The sequence below is a fragment of the Cavia porcellus genome, unplaced genomic scaffold (assembly GCF_034190915.1).
Source record: "Cavia porcellus strain 051 isolate PalLab524CR breed Dunkin Hartley unplaced genomic scaffold, mCavPor4.1 scaffold_29, whole genome shotgun sequence".
Taxonomy (NCBI): Eukaryota; Metazoa; Chordata; class Mammalia; order Rodentia; family Caviidae; genus Cavia; species Cavia porcellus.
In genome coordinates, this window is record NW_026947512.1 from 3,826,607 (window position 1) to 3,849,194 (window position 22,588).

Here is a 22,588-nt window from a genome sequence, read left to right on the forward strand (position 1 = left end):
TGCTGTTTTCTAAAATTCTCCTAGAAAAAAATTAACATTTCCCTGTGCACCCATTTTTAATCTACCTCAAGTAGAGCACCTAAACCTATACCACACTGCGGGAGAGCTGCATGTGGTGACTGTCCTCCAACTAGAGTGTGCATTCCTTGAGGGCAGGACTCAGATCTTCTTTACCGTTGTGTGCAGGTCAGTCACAGAGCTGGGCACATAACAGGGCCTTGGCAGATACTTGTTGATTGCTTCTGAAGGTGTTTCACTACCGAGGGGAAAAGGGCTTCTTGGTGAAATGTTAACTTGTAATGTCTGTATCTAATAGAGATGATTAATTCTCTGTAGGAGTAAGTTAGAGCCAGGTGTGGTGGCACCAGCCTGTAATCTCAGTCAGCACTCAGGAGTCTGAGACAGGATGATCACTGCCAGTTCAAGGTCTAGTGAGTCAGCCTGAACTGCATAGTGAGACCCTGTCTCAAAAAACAAAACAAAAAAACAAAGAAACACTCAAAAACCAAACAGAACATTGGTTATACTTTCAGTAACACAGAATCAAAATGTGTTTGTTTGTCTGAGACAGGGTCTTGTTATATAGTCCAGGTTGCTCTTGAACTCACTGTATAGCCTGAGCTGGCCTTAAACTTGCGGTGAACCTGACTCAGCCTCTGGAATGCTGGGATTATAGGCATGTGCCACCACATCCGACTAAATGGGATGTATTGAAATTACTTGTTTAGTATTCCATTTAGGAAAAGAGTAGAATAACATTAGCTGAAAGGAAGAGAAAAAAAATACCCACGAGAGGGTAAACACAGTGCCTATTCAAGGGTCATCTAGGGGACAGCTGTACATCAGTGGACAACTGTATTATCGCTTCCTTCTGTCCTGATTCCAGGTTATTCTTACACTAAAGGATTAGCTCCAAGATGACCTCTGTACTGTCTAGCAGTCAACCCAGTGGATGACATGATCTTTACATCTTGATGGAACAGTATTTTAAAGTGCTTAGCACACATCAGAAATCAATTGAAAAGAGAAAAAAGCCTCTCTACTCCATAGACTGTAGTTGAAAGAGGAAACAAAGGCTCTCAGTTCTGATTCCAGCCTTATCCACTCTAGTAATGTGTCTTTCCTTGTGGTTTGCCTAAGGGCACCAAACTCTTGTCTTTTATCCTAACTTGTTAATCCCTGAACCCACAGCAATCCATATCTGCATTCTTGTCCCTGTCTTCTAGCTGAAGAATGTCCTGGGGATAAACTTGCACAGCTCTGTGAATGGTTGGTAGCACAGATTTACCACTGGCAATTGGTGCATTTCCATCACCCCGGACAGTCCTCCTGGGTTGTAGATTTCTCCCCGTTCTCCAAAATAGCACGCCAGTTACCACCCTTCTTTGACCTCCCTTTTCCTCCTGTATGTCCAGCAGATGGCCTTCCGCTTCCCAGAGAAAACGGAAGTTGGATCAGGCTTTGCTCTCAGCCTGCAAATTTAGTTACACTCACATCTACCTTCCTTCCTCTGGAGGAAAGTCCCATGGTCTCCCGTTCCACTGTGGCATCCCCATGGGTCCCGGTCTTTCTATGGCTCAAGGCCTGCTACTAGATGGTGGCTTCCTGGAGCCCCACACCTCTCCTCCTCTGGCAGAGCATCGCACATGACAATTCCGGTACTAACACTAATGTCAGCTAAGAGTGGAGGATCTCCGTGGCCTCTCCCGTGTGGATCTGCACACGTACCAGTTCTTGTGACTCCTTCAAGCTCAGTGCCCCTACATGAATCACCACCTGGTCCAACCTGCAAAAAGATAAAATACTGACAGGTCCCTTGAGGTTTAGAAACGCAGAAGGATTGCATTGTCCACATTAATGCTGGTTTTCCTAGTTAGCTAATACTTTATTAATCTCAATCTCAAGACTGTTCTACAGTGATCTGTTATAAACGACTGTAATTCAGAGGTCTTACTGTGATTTTTTTGCAAATTAAAAATATTTAATAACTCCAAAAATCACAATAAAATCAAAAAGTAGTAAAAGCATTACCACTGGGCGTGGTTGGTCTTTGGCTGTAATCCCAGTACTGTGGGAAGCTGAGGCTGGTGGATTGCAATTTCAAGCACACCTGGCAATTTAGTGACTTAGCAAGCCTCTGTCTCCAAAAAAAAAAACAAAACAAAACAAAACAAAACAAAAAAAAAACAAAAGCAAAAACAAAAACAAAAAAACCCCAAAAATCCAAAAACCCAAAAAACTAAAATACAAGGTGGGAGGGGGTGAGGTGTCTCAGGATGCAGGTGAGTGTGAAGGCCCTGGGTTCATCTCACAGTACCATCACCATCAAAGAAAATCATTATAAAGTGCAAATATTAAAAAGACAGAAAGCCAGGGATTTAGCTCAGTGGTGTAAGCGCCTGCCTGACAAGGATGAGTTCAATCTCTGGTACAAAAAAAAGATAGAGGGTTATTCACTGGGTGTGATGGTGCATGCCTGTAATCTCAGCATTTGAGAGGCTGAGTCACGAGGATCATTGCGAGTCTGAGGCCAGCCTGGACTACAAAGTAAGACCCTGTGTCAAAACAAAGCAGAACAAAGCAAAACAAAACAACCCTCCCCAAATACAAGGTTATTAATTTAGTGCTGATAAAATCAGAAAAGATACAGGAAAATGCTCTGTTCTCATTTAGTGAGTGCACTGGCCACCACTCAAAGTTATTTTAAATTGCCTTTTTCTGCCCACTTCATTTGCTACTGTTGTTAACTGTGACTACCTGATCAAAGAACTTGGAAAATGTTTTCTGGCACACATTTTATGCTGCCTACTCAAGAGTAGGAGAAAGAATTTTTGTACATCAAGACCACAGCATTATGTATTATAAACATATCTTAATAAAACTTAAAAAAAAAATAGCCACACTAAGCTGGACATGATGGCACAAGCCTTTAATCTCAATCTCAGCTATTAGAGAGGCTGAGGCAAGAGGATCACAAGTTTGAGCAGGCATTGTGGCTCATGCCTGTAATCCCAGCATTTGGGAGGCTGAGGCAGAACAATCACCTTGAGTTCCAGGCCATCCTGGGCTACCTAGTAAGTTCAAAGCAGCAGTTCTCCCGTTAAAATGTTTTTTTTTTTTTTTTTTTTTTTTTTTTGTCTTTTTCCTTTTTATAGGTACCGGGGATCGAACTCACAACTGCCTGCTTCAAGGCAGGCACTTATGCCGCTGAACTAAATCCCCAGCCCCCATTAAAATGTTTTTGAGGGGGGTAGGAAAATGGCGGCGAGCTAGGGGATCGAGCGAAGAATCTCTCCAGAGAATTCAAACTCAAAGATAAAAAAAGACAGCATGGAGAAGACCAGACAAATCGATAGCGATTCTTATTAACCAAGACAGTACAACTGGAGGATTTAAAGTCGTGCTGAGACCGGAGGCTACAAATCCCGCGCCCTTAAATCAACAAACAGACTCGTGGACCCAGCACGAAAAGCTGAGTTGCTTTTGGAGACCGCGGGAAACTGAGACCCAGATCGAGACTCCAAGTAGCAGCCAGTTCTGCACCGCTGCACCAGCGCGGATGTACAAAGCTCTGGCGATTCAAATCTAAACGGTGCACAGAAATCTGACCGGTCAGCGCTGAGCCGCGAGTGGGGGAAAAGTGGACAGCTTGGTGTGCGGCGGTCCCGGAACGAGGACTTGCACCGGACTCTGGTGAGTACAGAAAACCCCGCCACTGCTGGGTTTGGCCAGAGAACAGCTGGCCCGCCACCACGGGGAAATCAATAACACAGAGTCTGGTGCAGACATATTAGCCTGGCGGCAGAAATCGCAGCTTGGTGATATCACCAGATCCCCCTGTAGGGAGGGCTGGTGGAAGACATCTTGAGTCCTGGCAGAGCCTGATTACTTGTTGGCTTCAGCTCCACAGAGAACTTAGTGGGAGCCATCTTTGTTTTGGGCAGATCTGCTTTTCTGGTGCACCTATCACAGAGAGGTTTGGAAGAGAACGGCTGGGACCTGGGCAGAATCCTGTGCCATTACTCAGCTGCTTCTGATTCAAAGAGAACTGGCAGGAGCTACTGGGGCTAAACCAAGCCTCTGCTTGGGGCCCAATAAGCAGATACAAAATAGTCACAACTCAGTGACAACCAGAAAGTACAGCCTAATTTATGAACTAACTGACACAGAGGCTAGAGACTAGACTGTACCGCCCCTACATCCCAGCCTACCCCAGATAACAGCAAATTGGGGAGGACAGCAAAAACTCAAGCCAGCACGCTTCTGAAAGGCCCTAAGCAATTCGGAGAGGGCCAGAGAACTCCAGGACAGTCTGAAAGAAACCAGAAACATGACAAGAGATAAAAATAAAAAAAACCTCCAGCTGTTCAACAGGAGAAATTAAACCCAAGAGAACTAAACACTGAAGAGAACAAGCACAGTAACCATCCTCTACTCGACACAGCATCAGCCGAAATTAAAAAGTACTTACATGATCTCATAGAGGAATTTAAAGATGTACTCCTGATCCAAGTGAGGCAAGATATAAAGAGATTAATTAAAGAAATGACAAGCCCCGCCCAAGAGAACACAGATGGAAGAACTGAGGAAATCAGAAAAGAAAGAGAAGCATCTGAAGAAGAATTTAAGCATAACTTAGAATACATGAAACAGATCCAAAGAGAATATCAGGAAACTCAGAACTCCATTGAATATTGGCAAAATGCCTTGACAGAAACTAAAGACAACCTTCTGAAACTTGAAGAGAGATTTAGGGCTTATGAACGTGAAAGAAAAAGCCTCTTAAAAATAACAAGGAACCAGAAAGAAGCAATTCTAAAACTGGAAGATGATAAAAAGATACATAACCTAAGGATAAAGAATGTGAGTGAGGAAGCAGGAACATCCAAAAATGAAATACAAAAAATATTCACAGAGATATTAAAGCAAAATTTCCCACGTATAGCAAAAAGAAATGATATCCAGATAAAAGAAGCATACAGAACGCCAGCTACCTACAACCAAAACAGATCTATGCCTAGGCATATAATAATCGAGATCCCAGAAATCCACCAAAAAAACAGAATATTAAAAGCAGCCAGAGAAAGGATGCAGGTTACCTATAACGGGAAATCTATCAAAATAACAGCAGACTTATCAACACAAACTCTTAAGTCAAGAAGGGAGTGGGGAGAAATATTCCAAGTCCTGAAGGAAAAAAATATGCAACCTAAGTTCATATATCCATCAAAACTCTCTCTAAAAATTAATGAAGAAATAAGATACTTTCAAGACAAGGAGGAACTGTGGGAGTTCGTGGCCACCAATCCAACCCTACAGAGAGCGCTGAAGGACATTACAGAGAAAGAGAGGAAGAGATATCAGGATTACAGCTACAGTGGCAGAGAAGCCTCAGTGAACGGGGCAGACCATGGAATGAGGGAATAAGGTGGACAAATTATAGCAGAAAAGTGGAGTAGCAGACATGAGGCAGAGACGGTAAGCTAGTCTTTAGTAGAGACAGCTCTGAAACTATATTTAAAAAAAAAAAAAGCAGAGGTCATTGCTAATGGTGTATAACGATTTAAAAGACAGTAGTCCTAGTGACATATTTAGATTGAATTAAATTTGTTCTGGTCTGTCCACTCATATCAGATTTGAGGACACAGACCTCTAGAACCAAAAATAGCAGGTTATACCACGGCAACTATCCTTACTTTCCTATTGACTTAGGCTGAAATTCTGTATTACTTACATTGTCTTACTATGACTGATCTTAATTGTATCTGAATCATAAGACTATTGGTTGGCCTTGACTGATCCTATTTGAAATCGGTATGCATGTTAGAATCAACCCTAAAAGTAGAGGAAACTACTCTGAGCATGACAAGATGTAAAGGATATCCATACTGGTATGAATCAGTAACAGCTCTCAAATACTACAATGCAGTCAAAGATAAGTTTTTATAAAAATAGGTGATAGTATGTTTAACTATAATAAGCCAGTGTTGTCGACAAATCTATTGAAAATAACAAGAGAAAACATAGTAGCTATGGAAGATCATTTATATTATAGTTTTATAAGTCCTATCCATTGCATGTTTATCTAGGAAATTGTTTCGTTGTCTTGTTATGACTTGGTTTTCCCTATAATACAGAGAGGATAGGAACAAATACTCTGAGGAAGAGACCTGAAAAACCCGAGGCTTATTTTGTAGCATTATAATATAAATTCTAGCAATCTATTGCTTGCTGATTAAAATGACTCTGGACTGGCTTCTTCAGCTCAACTTCAGCATATGCAGAGATGGGGACGGCTATCACAAAGAGAATGAGAGATGCGATGGTAGTTGGTATTGTCTTCCCTAATTTGGAACTTGAGGACCTAAAAAGACTCCATCATCCTGTAATGATTTGATTAGTTCTATAATATGCAATAAGTATAGAAAGTGGGTGAAGTTAGGGACAACTATTTGTAAGAAGCTAGAGACAGTTAGATAAGGTAGATCTCCAGTGGACTTGCTTTGAAATCTGTATTTCTTTAAATTGTTTTTTATTTTTTTTTAAATGTTCTGTTCTGTTTTGATATGGTTAACCTTATCCTCTTAGAGATGTAAAACAAATAGGTGGGACTGATAATCATATTACGGAGCTTTTGTTCGGCCATAGAGCAGAATGGTTTGTAGGGTCATTTTTTTTTGAATGTCATTCTATATACTTTAATTCTATAACCTGAACAGCCATTTCGAAGATGACAATTTGTAACTTATCAACTGGCAATTTCTTACCTTTTGTTTGTCTGTAATTTAGAATTATTTCTGCCCTTTTTTTTAAATCTCCATGTATTTTTTTTTCGTTTCCTTTTCTTTAAATAAATAAAAAAAAAAAATGTTTTTGAGAGCTAGACCCAAGCCTCTCCACAGACTGTGGAGGAAAAGACCAAGACACCTACAGGGAGGACATTCCCCCTCCCCCCGCCAAAAACGTATCATTTTCATTGTTTTTTCTTTTGGGTTGAGGTTTATTCTCTGTTGTTTTGTTTAATTCTGATGGCAGGAGCAGCTATTTGAAAGAAAGCAAAACATGTTATGGAAGCCATCCTGTATTTACCACTGGCTTGTTTTGAGGTTCTTTATTGCATTCCTTGTTTTGTTTTTATTGTTTGTATTCTGTCCTGCTCTGTTTGATTGTTAATATGTCTGAAGGTATCTGCAGCTATTTTGAAGACAACAAAGCCACTGTGGCAGCTATTGTTGATTTCAAAAGGTTTGGAAGTCTTGTATCACTTACTCTGGTTTATTTTAATTGATTTTATTCTTTCTTATTTTGTTTTTTTTTTTTTCTCTTTTGTTTTCTATTGATTTTACAAGGTGGGAAGACATTAAAAAAGGAATCTTTTGCTTTTTAGTGGAAAAAAAAGTGAAAAACGAGGCAAACTACAAAGGAAAAAGAGAAATCCTCCTGTGGGAAGAGCAGAGTTGAGCTCAAGCTCTGAGTGCAGGGACCACGGGAGCTAATTTCTTATGTTCCCTTTGCATCCACAAAGGGAGCCTCAGTGACAAGCTGTGACTTACTAGGCTGGAGCTGTGACCCACAGCTTCCTTCCTTCCTCACGGCTGCCATAGAACCCGTGGCCTCACTGAGGCAGGAACATCCTCAAGCTTGGTCAGAAGAGGAGTGTCATCTAAAGATGCTGCAGTTACAGACATTCACAGTCATGCAGCACCTGGAGGTGGTAACTATGAACTAAGAGGACTTAAATATGACAGTGAAGGACAGAGGGAGGAGGGGGAAATGTCTGCTGACATCAAACACAACCAACCTAATTACTGTTGATACTCTAGGAGACAGAGGTGGGCAACTTAGCAACTCAGAGAGACCCTGTCTCAAAACAAAACAAAACAAATAAAAAGAGCTGGGGAGATAGGTCACTGTGCAGGTCCCGAGTTCGATCTCCAGTACCACAAATAAAACAAAACAAAACATGAAATGGAATGGAGCCAGCAAAAGCTATTAAAATAGTAGAGAAGAATCCTGAGCATTGTACAAAAAACCAGCAAAACAAAAACAAAAAACTCCTCAACAGTCCAGGCTCAACCAAACAGCAGAACTTTGAAAAATAGTAACTGATTAACCCATACTTGAGTATTTATATTGATCAAGTATTGTTTTAGCCTTGTGTTTGATGGTGTAAGGAACCTGACAGTAGGTAAAATGCTGAGATATTCTTGGTGGGAGAGGAAACTGAAGAGGCACCTCGAAGGGTAGAACCAGGGAACTGGTCCTGTGAGAGATGCATCTCTTCTAAAAGCTGCTTCCAGGCTGCAGATGCAGCTCTGTGGGAGGGCGCTGGCCTAGCAGGTGAGGCCCTGCGCCGAATCTCAGGACCACCAAAAAGAAAAAAGAAAAAGAAAGCCATTTCTACCTTTTAACTCCTCAGGACATTCTTAGGAGTTTTGCTCCGAGTCCTTGTGGCTGGGGGAGCAGCCACAGTTAGCCCTGCAGCAGCGGGCTAAGAGCTCAGCAGCGCGTCCAGTCACCGGGGTCAGGCTTCCCAGGGGCTCTGCGGGCCTCTCGCTGCCCTCTTGCCACGCAGACCCGCATCCCGTTCACACCCAGGCACTGAGTCTCCAGGCACTGTTGCTCTGCTGTGTCTTAGGTAAGGATGCCTAGCTGGGGGGCGACACCACAGATGTCTGTTTCCCAGGGATAACGGGAGACTTCCGAGTGGAGGGAGGAGTCACCAGCAGCTTCACTCACCCCTCTGTCCTCCTGCTTCTAGGCCATCATGCACTTACTCCTCTGGCCTCCCCAGCCTGCCAGACACCACCTGGGAGAAGCGCCTTGGGCTGCAATATGAACCACCCAGTGACTTCCAAAGTCTCCTGGCCAGGGTGGCCACTTCTCACTTCCCTGTCCCATTCTCACAGTGGCTGCTCCAAGTTGACTCCTCTAGTCAAGCTTGAAATTCCACCCAATGAGATGTCCTTGCTCCCCAGATGCCATAAATATAGCATCGCACTCAGGCTCCTGGCCTCTCTGCTCTGCGCTCGGCTACACCCCTACCTACAGGTGCACGCAGTACTGCATTTCTCAGCTGTGTCTACAGGTGGTTTTTCCTTTTTAGCCACTTCTCTGACACCTTCCTGAAAGTACAGAGACATGGCTCTTTTCGGTATCTGTCCTGAAGCAGAGCCCTTTCAGCACACACGATGTTCAAGCTTGCTGACTTTAGGACACCCGCTCCTCCTTAGTCGCTACTCTGTCTCTCCTTCCTTTCAGTCTGGGAGGATGCCAGGCTCTCTGCCCTGCCACCCACCTGCAGATCACTGCAGTCTGGATTCCCTGCGGAAACTGGCCAGGCCCCCTCTTTCTCAAGTCGAAGATGACTTCCTCGTGTCAAGCTAAGGGTCTCCTTGGGCCTCCTTCTCCTGACTTTCATGGCATCTAATAATGATTGTAATCAAACACACCATCCATTATAAACTGTTATCTTAGTATTATGTGTTGTAGTCTTTATCACAATGCCATAAAATAGGTTTCTTTTTCTTCTTGTGATATTGGAATTGAACCCAGGGCGTCACAATGAGCTATACCCCACCTCTTTTTTATTTTTGAAACAGGATCTTACTAACTTGCTAAATTGCTGAGGATGGGTTTGAACTCTAGATCCTCCTGCCTCAGCCTCCCAGAAGGCTGGCATTACAGGCATTCATGACCACACCCAAGTAAAGGCACTGGTATCATCTCTCATTTACACAGGCAGGGAGGCAGTCCCTCAGAGCTCTGGGTCACTCTGCCACACTGATGCTCCTTCTCCTTACCAGCAGTGACAGGGTTCAGCCTCTCCTCTGCTGCCCTTCGGAGGGCTTTTTGTCCTTGTTCTCACCTCTATCCTCCGTTCCTACTGCTTTCCTAACGTTCAGCCTTCGCCCTCTTCTTTTCCCACTTTGCCCATGGCTGTTAATCTTTCTGGGTCCCAGATCTACCTCCAGAACAGCTGAAAGCAGAAGGATTAGTTCCACAAACGCTTCTGGGATGTACACTGGAATTTGGTGCCTAATTTCAAGGTATTCAAGGTGCTCAGAAGCCCCATAAGGACCCCTGAGGAGGGTGTGGGCTGACGTGGAGACCTGTGCTCCAGGCCTATGTGGGATTTACCTCCAGCCTTTTCCCTCCACTTGAGGCAACTCCAAGCACTCCCTCCTCCCCAAGTGTACACTTATCAGAGGGTCGCACGGTGGTTTTCATCATGTGACTCCCTACCAGATAGGAAGCAGGCTGAGGGCACAGACTTGGTTTATGTTCCTGGGGCCCTGCTGAGAACCAACACATGACAATCTAACAGCCAGTAAATACGGCTTGGTGAACCGATGTGCCTGTGGAACCCTGCTGTCCTGCTTGTTTTACCATGGCGGGAACGGAGCGCTGTAACAAAAAGCTTCCACTACATAGAAGTGTAGAGGGTATAGAAAGTCCCCCAACTATGCAACAGGAAGCAACTTAAAGAACATGCCAAGCCATATATACATACACACATGCACTCTCGCACGCACGTACACAAATGCAGAGACCTGAGAGAAGGCGAAAGCTGTCCTAAGCATCAGGCACCCTCCTTCAGGAGGGAAGGAGTGGGACCGGTTTCATGGGAGAACCAGGCACTCCACAGCCCCCAGCACCATCCCTGCCTCCCTCCAGCCCAAGGACAGGGAACCCTCTAGAAGGATGAGAGGTGGTTTCCAGATGGGAGCCACGTGTGCCCAGCAGTGTGACTGGCCTTCCACACAGGAAGGGAGGGCAGGAAGGAGCACCTGACCACTGAAGGCAGGATGCCCAGGTCCCTGCTTGTCTTCCCCCCAGCTGACCGCTGGCCCAGCAGGAAGGCTGGGCCACTGGGGAAGAGCCTCAGTCAACACAGCTCTTGTGAATGTACCGCATTTATTTCACTGGAGCCACTCACTTGTTCCTCCCTTGTGTCACCCATTCCTCTGCGATCTGGCGACGTTCAGAGACGCTCAGGGACAGGCCTTCTCCTGTAGTGCCATTCACTGTTCCAAACAAAGAGTCAGTCAGTGGGAACAGCCGATGCCTTTATCCCCTGCAAGCACAGGCTCAGAGACTGCTGCCTGAGAGGAAGAACCTAGAGAAACATGGGAATGAAGCGGGGTGGGGAAATGCCACGTGTCCATTTTCACTTCAGCCTCTGTCTTTTTTCTGCCTGTACCTTGTCAAGAGCAGTGGAAAGGCAGTTGTGATCTATAATTACAAATCCAGCCTGGCCTCCAGAGATAACTACCCACATCTTAGGCCGATCTCCAAGTACACCATCCAGTTCTATACCTGGCCTCTCACTGCAGGAAAATCAGTCCCCTTCGGTAATGGCAGGTCGAGCAGGTTCTAAGTAGGATTTCCTCTGCATACTATAAATCAAAAATTACTTTCTAGTTTGACATGGTGCGACTTACAGAAATCATTCGTAAGCAAGCACAGAGTACACACCTTTTGTAGCAAGCACTCATGTATGCCCTTTCTCTTACAACTCAGTAAAGCAACAAATGATTCATCTTCATAGAGGAAAACATGATGCCTGAAACAGCAAATAATTTACGTGTGACCCAGAACCATGTGATTCCTAAACTCATTCTCTTCCGTCTTCCTCCTACTTAACCATCTCGTGGTGAGGGTAGGCAAATGCCAGTGGCAGCAGGGAGCCTCACGAGGCCAGGCCACACTCTGAATCTCCAAGTGCGGAGCGCTGGGCTGGATAGGGAGGGCTGGGGAGGCAGGGGAGAGGGGAAGCAATGTTGTTCTTATCTTTAGGGGCTCAAGATACTTCAAGTACGCCTTGGGCACACAGACCAAGTTCTTGCTGAGGAGTACATGTCTGTCTTCCCCACTGTGGTTTGGAGCCGCAGGGGCCACGGAGTGGCTCCCTAGTCAGATCCAGGTTTTGACATGAGGTTTGGGTCACTTTTTCATGCACGTGTTAACTGGTTTGATTTCTATTGTGGTGTTTCTAGGGCCCAAATATGGTGTCCTCTGACTGAAAACCCATTCAAAGCTGGGTGTATTGTCGCATCCATTTACCTATTGAAACCTCCGTGTGATCCTTAATAGCTGAGTAGTATTCCATTGTATAAAAATACATCTTTTTTATCCATACTCATAGGTGATATAAATCAAACTCACGTGTGTAAATATTGTATTATCTCCTGAGAGTAAGAAACTAAAAGAGTAAGTAAGATACCAAGTCTTCAATAAATACTGTGAAAAGGTAAGGAACTGCTCAAAGGGGGAAAATAACTCAGGGAAAAAGAGAAAAGGAGGAAGAGAAAATTAAAAAAAATAAATTTGTATATATATACAAGATAGCTGAGATGATTATACAACTATTTCTATTAGTTCTTGGAACAAAACAGCTAACATTCATAGGATTAGATCAATTTTGCATGTTTATATCTGATAATCTGAGTAACTCTTTTGAAGATAACCATGCAAAATAACATTAGTTATGTTCCTACCACCTTGTTTTGAAAGCCTGTATTGTAATTATTTTGGGCTCTTTGTTATTACTTATTTGTCTCTGTTGTTTTTTGTTTTTCTTGCATTTTGTTTTGTTTTGTTTTTCCCTTTAATACAGAAAGGATAGATGTACCTGTATAGGTTTATACATGCCTTGAACTTCTAAAGGATTTACAAGAGTTGATTTTATTACATGTAATGGTATGAACAGCTACTGGTATGAAAATGAGACATTATAGTAGCCACTGCTGATTTTCTATCATCTTGTTTTGAAGCCCAATAATGCTTTTATTCATTTTTTGTTGGTTTTAGTCTGTTTCCTATTATTTGATTTCAATATGTGTGAAGGTATGGACAGCAATTTTGAAGAGAACAAGAGATGTTATGGTAGCCACTGTTGATTTTCCTGTTGTCTGGTTTTGAAGGCTGGTAATGCTTTCATTCTTTTGTTTTGATCAGTTTTATACTGTTTTGTTTTGTTTGAATTCAATGTATGTGAAGGCACAGACAACTCTTTTGGGGAGATCAGGAGACACTTGGTAGCCATGGTTGGTTTCCTGTTGTCTTGTTTTGAAATCCCATGTTGCTTGCACTGTTTTGTTCTGAACTGCTTTGTTCTGTTTTGTTTTGCTTTATTTTCTTTATAAAAAAAGAAAAGACAACAAAAAACTAAGCTGGATGTGTTGGCAAATCCCAGCACACTGGGGGGCTGAGGAATGAGGAGGAGTACAATTCCAGCCCAACCTGGGCAATTTAGCCACTTTGGGAGATTTTGTTTCAAAATAAAAAATAAAAGGAAGGCTGGCTTGCAGCTCAATGCAAAGATCCTGGGTTCACCTCCCAATATTGGAGGAAAAAAAAAAAAAAGAAAAAAAAAACCCTCCAAAAAACCCATCAGGGAGCTGAGAGCCCAGAATGCCATGTAAGGAGCAGCTCAATTTGTTCAAGATCTGCCCCTCCTGCCCCTACAACCTTCACTGCTTCTGAAGTGAGCAGAGACAAATGATAGAACTGAGGTCCCTCTGTGTTGCGGGAGTCTTTCTTCCACTCACAGTTTGCGAGCTCAGATGCTGACAGACCAAATCTCTTTCCTAAGAAGCTAAGAGGATTTTGTTCTTTCGAGAGCTGAGCTACCACTTCTTGGTTGAATGGCCTAATCAAAAAACTGGGCTACAGACTTTTATTTCTAAATGGCAATAAAAACAGTACCGTACCAGTTGGCACACTACCAAATGAGATCCTGAGGTGCTTTGTAGATCAAACACAGGTGGGCCCACAAATGCACATCCTTTAGTTAGCATAGCCTGTGACACGGTGATTCTATGACTGCCTGGTCAGTAGCCAGGTGAGATCTATCTTCAAAAGACTGAATGAGAAATACACAGAGAAAATGCAAGGTAACTTACCAAAAACATTCTTCACTCCCTGTTCTTTCACAAGATAATCCACATACTGACCAATTACTGAAAAGTTGATTTCTCTAAAAGGCAGGGGAAAAAAATTGAAAAGAGTGCACATTTAGTCTTTTAGAGGACTATTCCAATTCCTATGGCTACACACTGCTCTATCTTGTTAGTAGACATTAAAAATCCACTTGGCCAGTTAGCGAATTCTTGGACTGCTCTGAATAACGCCTTTGTTTTGCTGCTGCTTTTCTGACTCTAGTGACTTCTCCTCCAGATTCCCTTGTGCTGAGTGCCTGACTTAAGTGAGCAAAACACTACCACTTATCAAGAGAGGTTCTGCATTTAAACGGCACCTCTCGTAATATTTTAAAAGTGGTTCTCTCTTCTCTTGTTCTTTTTTAGGAAGAGTGATGCTTGGGGACAAGGATGTGATGAGAACTTAATATTTTCTATTTGGTGGGCAACATTATTTCTTAGGCTTAGATTGGAAAATTCACTCAGTAATATAAGAATTTCAGCACTTAATATTGGTGATAACACAGGTAGATTTAAGTCCATCTGTATTTGCTAGTTTCATACTGAAAAGACTAACAGCTGGAGGGGAATTTTGCTGCCATGTTGCCCCTCAAAGAGAGGTCTGGGGAAAGCAGCATTGGTGTTCTTAAAAATGCAGGCCCAAGGCCATACAGTCCTCCCCTCCCTGGGCCAGGCGCTTGATCCTAAAGGCGACAGGGAAATTTTTCCTAAAATCACACTGACTTGAAAATCTGTAAAATGGGGCCTGGGATATAGCTCAGGGACATAGAGCTTGTCAGGCAAGCTCAAGGTCCTCAGTTTGATTCCTGGTTAAAAAAAAAAAATCTATAAACTGACTCAGAAAGACTGTATTATGTGATTTGTCCCCATGTAACGCACAGATGGGGAGGATGGGCGACAGGCGATGGTGTGAGAAAATACGAAGGGACACGGTGCGGCGAGTCTGGGTTAATGTGGCAGCACCACGGTCACTCTGCCAAGAACACTAAGTACTAGTTGGCTGCCTTTTGTACTTTTGTTAGTAGGAACCGAGACTCCTAATTTAACTTTAGCCTTATTAACATTCTTTTCATCTTTACATATTGTGTTCTTTAAACAACAAAAATAGAGCAAAAATCTGATGCATTTAGGAAACAGACATCAAAGGGTATTTATCAGAGAATAGGAACAAGGAGCTGAACACGGCTGACTCGGAGATTAGAAGCAAAGACGTGGTCAAGTGGGAGGTAGGAGGGGAATGAAGAGAAAAAAAATGATGAGGAAAGAAGGCAAAAATGGACAACGCTTTTGTAAATAAGGAGGGGAAGAGGTGTTGAAGAGAGGGGATGGGAATGGGGAGAAAAGAGTCAAGTTAGATCACGTACAGGTAAAACTCCCGATGACAAAAGTGACCATTATGTGTACCTAAACTTAACTAATTTAGAAAGGGAAGCAAACAGACTAAAAACAAGGACTGCAGAGGCGAACACTGCCCATGGTGTGCTCAGAGAAAAGGGAGAGAAAGGTTTGCTTTACTGAGGTTAAGAGGGAACAAAGCCCTCCACGTGGCTCACGTCACAATGCCACAGCACTGCCCCTCCCTTCCCTCACCTGTGCCTGGCACAGAGCAGGTGCTGAACCAAGGCTGTGCAAAGAGTGGGGATGTGAACACCTAAAGGATCCCCGCCTTTACCAGCAGTTTCTACCACTGCACGAGGTTTTGAAATTTCACTATTATGGTAGCTGAGTAAAAAATATAGTGTAGATATGGATAATGAACTAAAATAGGAAAATACAATAGCTTTGACTGAGTCAAAAATTAAACATGTAGGGGTTAAGAGGGACTGATGAATGCCAAGCAGGGAGGCTGTCAAGGAGACACCAAGGAACTAGGTCTGGACGGGGAAGAAGGGCAGCACCCTCCGACTCCCTTCCTCCCAGCGGTACTCAGGGCAGCCATCTGGCCCTATCCTGGTGGTGCTCTCTTTCTAGGGTGTTGGCTGCAGCCTCAGGTAGGCAGACCTAGGTCCATGTGTGAAACTCAAGACTCCTTCTATTTCTTCAGAGAACTTCACTCGTCTGCTGATCTCGCTGGGTACAGCTCCCACGTACACCCTCTCCCTTCCCTGCCACAATCCCTGAGCCTGGCCGGGGAGAATGCTGCCTTGTCCATCAGTTCCTCTCAGACCGAATGGTAATGGGTGATGAACTATCTGTCCCTTCAAGAATGGAGAAAGCAGCTTGTCTTTTTCTTCTAACATGCCTCTAACCTACAGGAATGGCAGCAATAGTAAAATTCCTGGGCAGTGGCAGAGTTGTAAAGAAAATGACTTTGCACCTATGGTCTTTTGGGAACTATTAAATATCCTTAGGAACACTGGAGATTGAAAAGTGGCAACCTCTAGATATGTTCTATTTGACTCTCATAAGGTCAGAATTTTTTATGTAAAAGAATGTAAATGTAAAATATAAAATGTAAACAAAAGTGGCTCTGTTGGAAAAGCCAGGATATCTAACGATGCCCAGGTTACACTTCTATACTGTAGGCAAGAAAAGTGGCTGCCCCGCCTGAGGCTCAGGGGCTCCCCAGGACATCTGAGGCCATTCAGAACCCTGCCTGGCTCTGCAGAGACCAGGCTGCAGCCCTTGGCAGAGACACCCAGAGGCCCAGTCACAAGTGGACCCAGCGAAGCCAACCGGGCGGTCATCAGTTATCACAGTCATCTCATGTGGTAGGGTTAAAGTGTTCATAGTTCTCTTTGGGGACTTTGTCCCTTTCCCTGGTTCTACTTCCACAGGATCCTCTACAGGATTCCTAGGTCTCACTTGATGGCCTAAGGTCCTGTACTAATTAGCAGGAGGTCACTAGAAAGAATGCAAAATGAGGAACTTGCATTGTTTGTCTCTCTGCGCATTTGGGGCTTGGTGCTCACAGAAGTGAGGTGTCATGTCAGCTTCCTGGTGCAGGCTGTACTCTACCTGTGTCTCCTCGGTGAGCCGTGAGACCACATCTAAGCACAGCTAGCTCAAGGGAGGATGACCGGCCCTGAACAGCTCACTTGCCATTCTCCTACTTAATCCCAGGCTACGGTCTTAATTCCAAGTCTTGTGAGTGCAGATCCTTTGCCTTGGCTACATGACATATTTAAAAATAAAAAAATAAAAGTACTTAGCTGTTTTCTTTTCCTACTACAGAAACTACATAGATCATTTTAGAAAATATACACAATAAAAAAGAAAAAACTTGGAAATGATTCTTCCTGGAGTTTGATATTTTTCTATTCACAAATATACAGTACCTGACCTCTTATGTGACTATAATGATATTATAGAAGTTCTATAATATTTTTCTATTTAGGACTCTAAATTGGGCATTTCTCCACATTCTTAGATAACATATTACTATACTGACAACACAATACTCCATCTTATGGCTGAACATAATTTAGCTAATTTTCCTAGCATTTAGTTTACCCATAAAAGGAAGGAACTCTTATCAAATTATTTTTACCACAAATTTAGGCCCTGTCACAGTGGAATTGTAAGAGAATTCTACAGCTCTTTTCTCAGGGCACAAAGATAAGACAGCTTTATATATATATACATATGTATATATATATATATATATATATATATTTTTTTTTTTTTTTTTTTTTTGTCTTTTTCCTTTTTATCAGTACCGGGGATCGAACTCACGACACTTATGCCGCTGAGCTAAATCCCCAGCCCCAAGACAGCTTTTTTGAAATAGCTTTTCAGACAGAACTCAGCATTGCTGTTTTTCCCTCCTGGCACATGACACAAAACTCCCTGGGCAGCAGTGTAGGGAACGAATGTCCCACCCTACTGGAGGCTGATAATACTCTGATCTGGGAGCCTGGCCACCTATCCTCCCAAATATTGATAAAGAGACAATAACGAATGCAATTCTGCCAGGCCCTCTCTGACAGTGGTAAGAGGTTTATTTTTTTGGCACTGGGCATCAAACTCATGACCTCACACTTGCCAGGCAGGTGCTTATGTCACTGAGCTAAATACCCAGCCCCATGAAGTTTGTTTCAGAGTTGTAAAAATTTTCATGTTGAAGCCAGACACATTTAAGAAACACAACTTTTTTCTTGAAAGTTTGGCCAATCTAAAATACTTGCCCAAAGGGAAAAATGCCTTCCTGAAGTTACAAAGGAAAGCAAGAGTCTTTCTCTTTTTTTTTAGTGTAGACCAAGGAGACAGGCCCTGGGGGTATACTTCAGTGATAGAGTGCGAGCCAACATATATAAGGACTGGGTTTAATTCTCAGAATTGAAAAAACAAAAACACAAAAATAAAACGAAGGGAAAAGGAATTAGGGAAAGGTAAGAAAGAAAAGGTAAAAAAAAGGGATGGTTAGGTGTTTGGGATGGATGGAAAAACACCTTCCCTTTGCAGCTATGTGTCCTGGGGAGAGGGTGCTAGCCTTTAACATCCCAGCTTTTCCAAATGCAAAAAAAGAGCTTTAGCTCTGTTGCATTGTCAAGATTAGTTGACCTATGTCAATGAAAATGCCCACGGTGGTTTTGTTCAGCGGCACAGTGCCTGCCTGGCAAGTGCAAAGTTGTGAGTTCAACCCTTGGTACTCACACTTACACACACACACACAAAGAAAAAAAGAAAAAACAAGAAAACACAAGACCCAGGGTGATTTTCAATCAGGGTAAACTTCTTTCCATTTTTTCTCTTGACTATCAGCATGCTATCTCTATATTATATTCACTCATGAAATAACAAAATTGTGGCATAACTTTGCTAGATACTGAAGTTACAAGGCTAAATAAGATATAAGCCAGGCCTTCTACAGTACCTGGCACTCAGCAAATACCTGTTAAATAAGGCAAGACAGCTCAAAGCCAGCTGGAAGACCCAGGCACATAACAATCTTATTTTAATAGTTATTATAAATAAATAATTTCAATACAATGCAAAAAGGTAATCATAGGTGCTAGGGGATCACAGGGGAAAAAGAGCCTCTAAACTCTCTTAGGGGAAATGGAGAAGAATGACTAAAGGCTGATGTTGGAGCTGGAAAACTGTAGCTCAAGGTACGGCACTTTGGTATGCTTGGCACTTTGAACTAAAGGTAACAAAAAAGCTTTAGAAGCATCTAGGTGTGGTGGCACATGACTGTAATCCTGGCATTCAGAAACTGAAGCGAGAGGGTCATGGCAAACCTGAGGCCAATTTGGGTTATATAGTGAGTTCAAGGCCAGCCTGGATTACAAAAGAAAAAGGGAAAGGAAAGAAAAAGGGAAGGGAAAGGAAAAGAAATTTAAAAAAAAAAAAAGAAAGAAAAGAAAAGAGAAGAGCAGAACATTAGAAACGGCCTTAGAGGCAAGAGCTTTCCGGTCTCCTCCTGCTTCGTCCCCAGGCACAAGGTGAAATGCATTCTCTAAAGCTTCCTTGGAGGAAGCCCCTAAAGACTCCAGGAGGAACACAATTTCTGTCTTTATCATCTGCCTAAACTTTGTTGACAAGAGAAGATTAATCTGCCATCACAGGAAGAAAGACTGCACATGTTACTACACCTAGACATTTTATCACAGTTACTGTGTGTTTGGTTTCATTTAGCTTCTAGGGAAAAATTTACAAATTATTTTCTACTCCTTCAGCCCACTGATTTCTCCTGAAAATCATTCATTCCTTCTAGAAGTGCCTGGACCCCTGCTGCCCACTACCTCTGACAAGGAGATGTAAGCTTCAACCACCTGGTCCCGTTTTGCAGTGTGTATTCTGTATGGCTCCTGTGCACAAGTGCATGTTAAATATATCTGTATGCTTACATTGTTTATTAAACAGTAAGTTTATTTCAGCAGATTTAAGGACTCAGACTTTTAGAGGGGGAAAGAGAAATTCCTTTCAGCCCTTTAGTGGTTTGATGGATAAATAGAAATGTCCTCACAGAGAGAGGAAAGTGGGTGGTGGAAAGAGGCAGATGACACAGAATCCATAAAGACAGGAGCATCCTGGAGGGGAAGAAAGGGCACCTGCAGAAACAGAAATGAGGCAGCAGAAATGAAAGACAGATTACGAAGGATTTACCAAGCCCTCCCAGGGAGCCTATGCTTTAACCTTTATTAGTTTACTTCAGACTTTAACGTGCTAAAGAATCATCTGGGGCCACTATTAAGATGCAGGCTCTGATTCAGTAGTATGGGGTAGGCCTGAGATCCTGCAAAGTTCCCTTATGACACTCAGGTACCGGCTCCCTGGATCACGCATAGCAAGACTTCAACAAAAGAAAATTAACAGTGATCTCTCAAGAGGAGAGCGACGCGACCAGATGTGTTTACTGGGAAGCTCACTGTGATGCAGGGTGAAGGAAGACTGGCTTTCATGTACTTTATACAGTCTCAAATGGTTATATAGAGTAGCTAATGACAGTGCCACAGAACTGCACTCTCAGAGTCAGAATCGCTCCTAGAGTGACCGTGACTGGTCTCTTTTCAGAGTATAAAAGCACTCAATGGGTAAAAAGAGGTACTTGGTGGCAAAGCTGGTGATACTCTATTTTATCATTTTGTTCTTCTTGAGACAGGGTCTTGCTGCGCAGTTCAGGCTGGTCTTCAAGTCACTTTGTAGCCTAGGCTGGCCTTAAACTCACAGCAATTCCCCTGCCTCAGCCTCCTGAGTGTGCACCATCACACCTGGCAAGCCAGATACATTAACCAAAATTCATTTACCAATATTTTTTCTGTTATCTTCCTTATTTTGAAACATCAACTTACAGTAAGCAGGCAGAATCATTAGTGAATAGACTTTGGAATTAAGAAGAAAAAGGGTTTCAGGAAAACACTGTGTGTTTAGCCCCTGGGAATTACAGAGGCAGTGGTTTTCCTGACAAGCCATGTTAGGAACACTTTCACAACAGCACATCAATCGGTAGTATTTCCAGTTATTGTAGCCAATGTGCCCCTTATGTCTGCCTGATCTCTTATAGTCCAATAGGTCAATGCCCACCTGTGCTCAAGGGGTACAAACCCATTTGTACACATAAGAACTGTTTTTCTCTTAGTATTAGCATTTGATCTGAAGGAGTATTGAGCTACAACTCAAGTCCTTTTTTTCTTGGTCTTTTTGAGACAGGGTTTTGCTATACAGTTCAGGCTGGCTTTGAACTCACTTTGTAGCCCAGGCTGGTTTTGAACTTGCAATCTTCCTGCCTCAGCCTCCTGAATAGTTGAGATTGCAGGCATGTGCCCCCACACTGGCTAGGAATGTTTCATAGAACAGATGAGAGAGAAAAGAGCTAACACAGCTCACGTATCTGTCATGTGCTACACACTGTTTAATACTCCAAAAGTTCCTACAAACTACATATTCTCATTTTGATTTCGTACTTCAGGAAAGTAATGTTCCTCAAAGAGAAAATAAGAATTGATGGAGAAAGAGGAAAGGGTGAAATAGAGGCAGTAGGATTAGAGAATTTGGGGAAGTTGAAAAGATCCAGAAGAGCAGAGCCCTTTGAGTTATTTGTAATTCACAGCATCTGGATTTCCAGGAAAACAGCAGAACAAAGAGGAAGAACTCACTTAGACTCTCAATGTGTCCCAGTGAACAGCAAGACTGTTTGAAGGAGCCACTTCCAGACTGAGAGGTCTTTTTCAGAGGTTAAAGTGGCACGAACCACATGGAGTGTGCTGAGCCTGCAGACAGGCTCTTGCTCTGTGGCAGGAAGTAAACCCTCCCTGCTCACATGGTCACTTGTCTCCGTTTTATCTGCTCGACCAATAGCTGATGCACTGAGAAAAAGCTGACTTCACTGTTTCTCAGAAGTTGCGGAAAGGGAAAAGGAATAGAAAAACAATTTTTAACCAGCTGAGTAATCTAAATGCTATCTCAGCACGTTAGACCCAGTAAGGGTATGATTTTTCATGAACCATACACACTAGAAGTCTAGCAGTCTAATGACCTGAGGAAGAATTGTGATAGGTACACAGTTAAATGAGAATACTAAAAGGTCTAAGAAATTTCATTTAAAAAGGTAAGGTTTACAAATTCAGTAACAGTACATGAAAAAGAAAAGCCTTTAAAAAAATCTTGAATAGCTCATCTTCCTTTTGCCCTTGTCCAATGCCGTGATTGTTAAACTTACTGACCTAAATGCATTTTGAGCCTGTACTAAGCATTCTTGTGTTTAATGTTCATAATTCTATGACATAGGTAGAACACTACGGACAAAGAAAGAAATGAGATGCTTGAAGAATTCAGAATTCTATTCAGTAATTTGATGCCCCTGACAGGTCAAAACCATGTAGATCCAGGGGGCAGGGGAATTCCCTCTTGAGGCAATGTTCAAGGAGGAGTTATATATAGCACAGGACCACTTAGGGCACAGGACCATTGTCCAATCACACAAATAAGGGGACTGTCATAGTATTCATCTGCAAGTCCAGAAGCCTGGGTAATGATTATTCAAAAGTCACCTACTGTTTCCTCTGTTCCTTTGCATCCCTCCATGTCCTAACATTTAACCAATATTGAGAAAAAGATTATAAACATGCACAAGGGGCCTATTTCGTGGATACTCTCCCACTTTCTGCAGGATATAACCTTTTAATGAAGTCTGTGAACAGCATGGCTGAATCATGCAGAAGTCTGGCTCCCCTAGAGGGGCAAGGATAGTGCTTGATATC

At 42.9% G+C, this 22,588-nt stretch overlaps 1 protein-coding gene across 9 annotated transcripts in view; it reads right to left on the minus strand.

Annotated features, from left to right (window-relative positions):
• The window catches only part of Npl (N-acetylneuraminate pyruvate lyase), a 44,230-nt gene that overhangs the window by 16,806 nt on the left and 4,836 nt on the right, over positions 1 to 22,588 (minus strand). For 6 of the 9 annotated variants that reach the window (XM_003474924.5, XM_013158080.3, XM_063240181.1 and 3 more), the window contains 3 exons: positions 13,908 to 13,981; positions 10,940 to 11,027; positions 1,729 to 1,786 (listed from right to left, as the gene is read on the minus strand). In XM_003474924.5, the coding sequence (XP_003474972.1) occupies positions 1,729 to 1,786; positions 10,940 to 11,027; positions 13,908 to 13,981 (220 nt within the window). The remainder of the gene's footprint in view (positions 1 to 1,728; positions 1,787 to 10,939; positions 11,028 to 13,907; positions 13,982 to 22,588) is intronic. The other 3 variants (XM_063240183.1, XM_063240184.1, XM_063240185.1) reach the window with 1 other exon arrangement.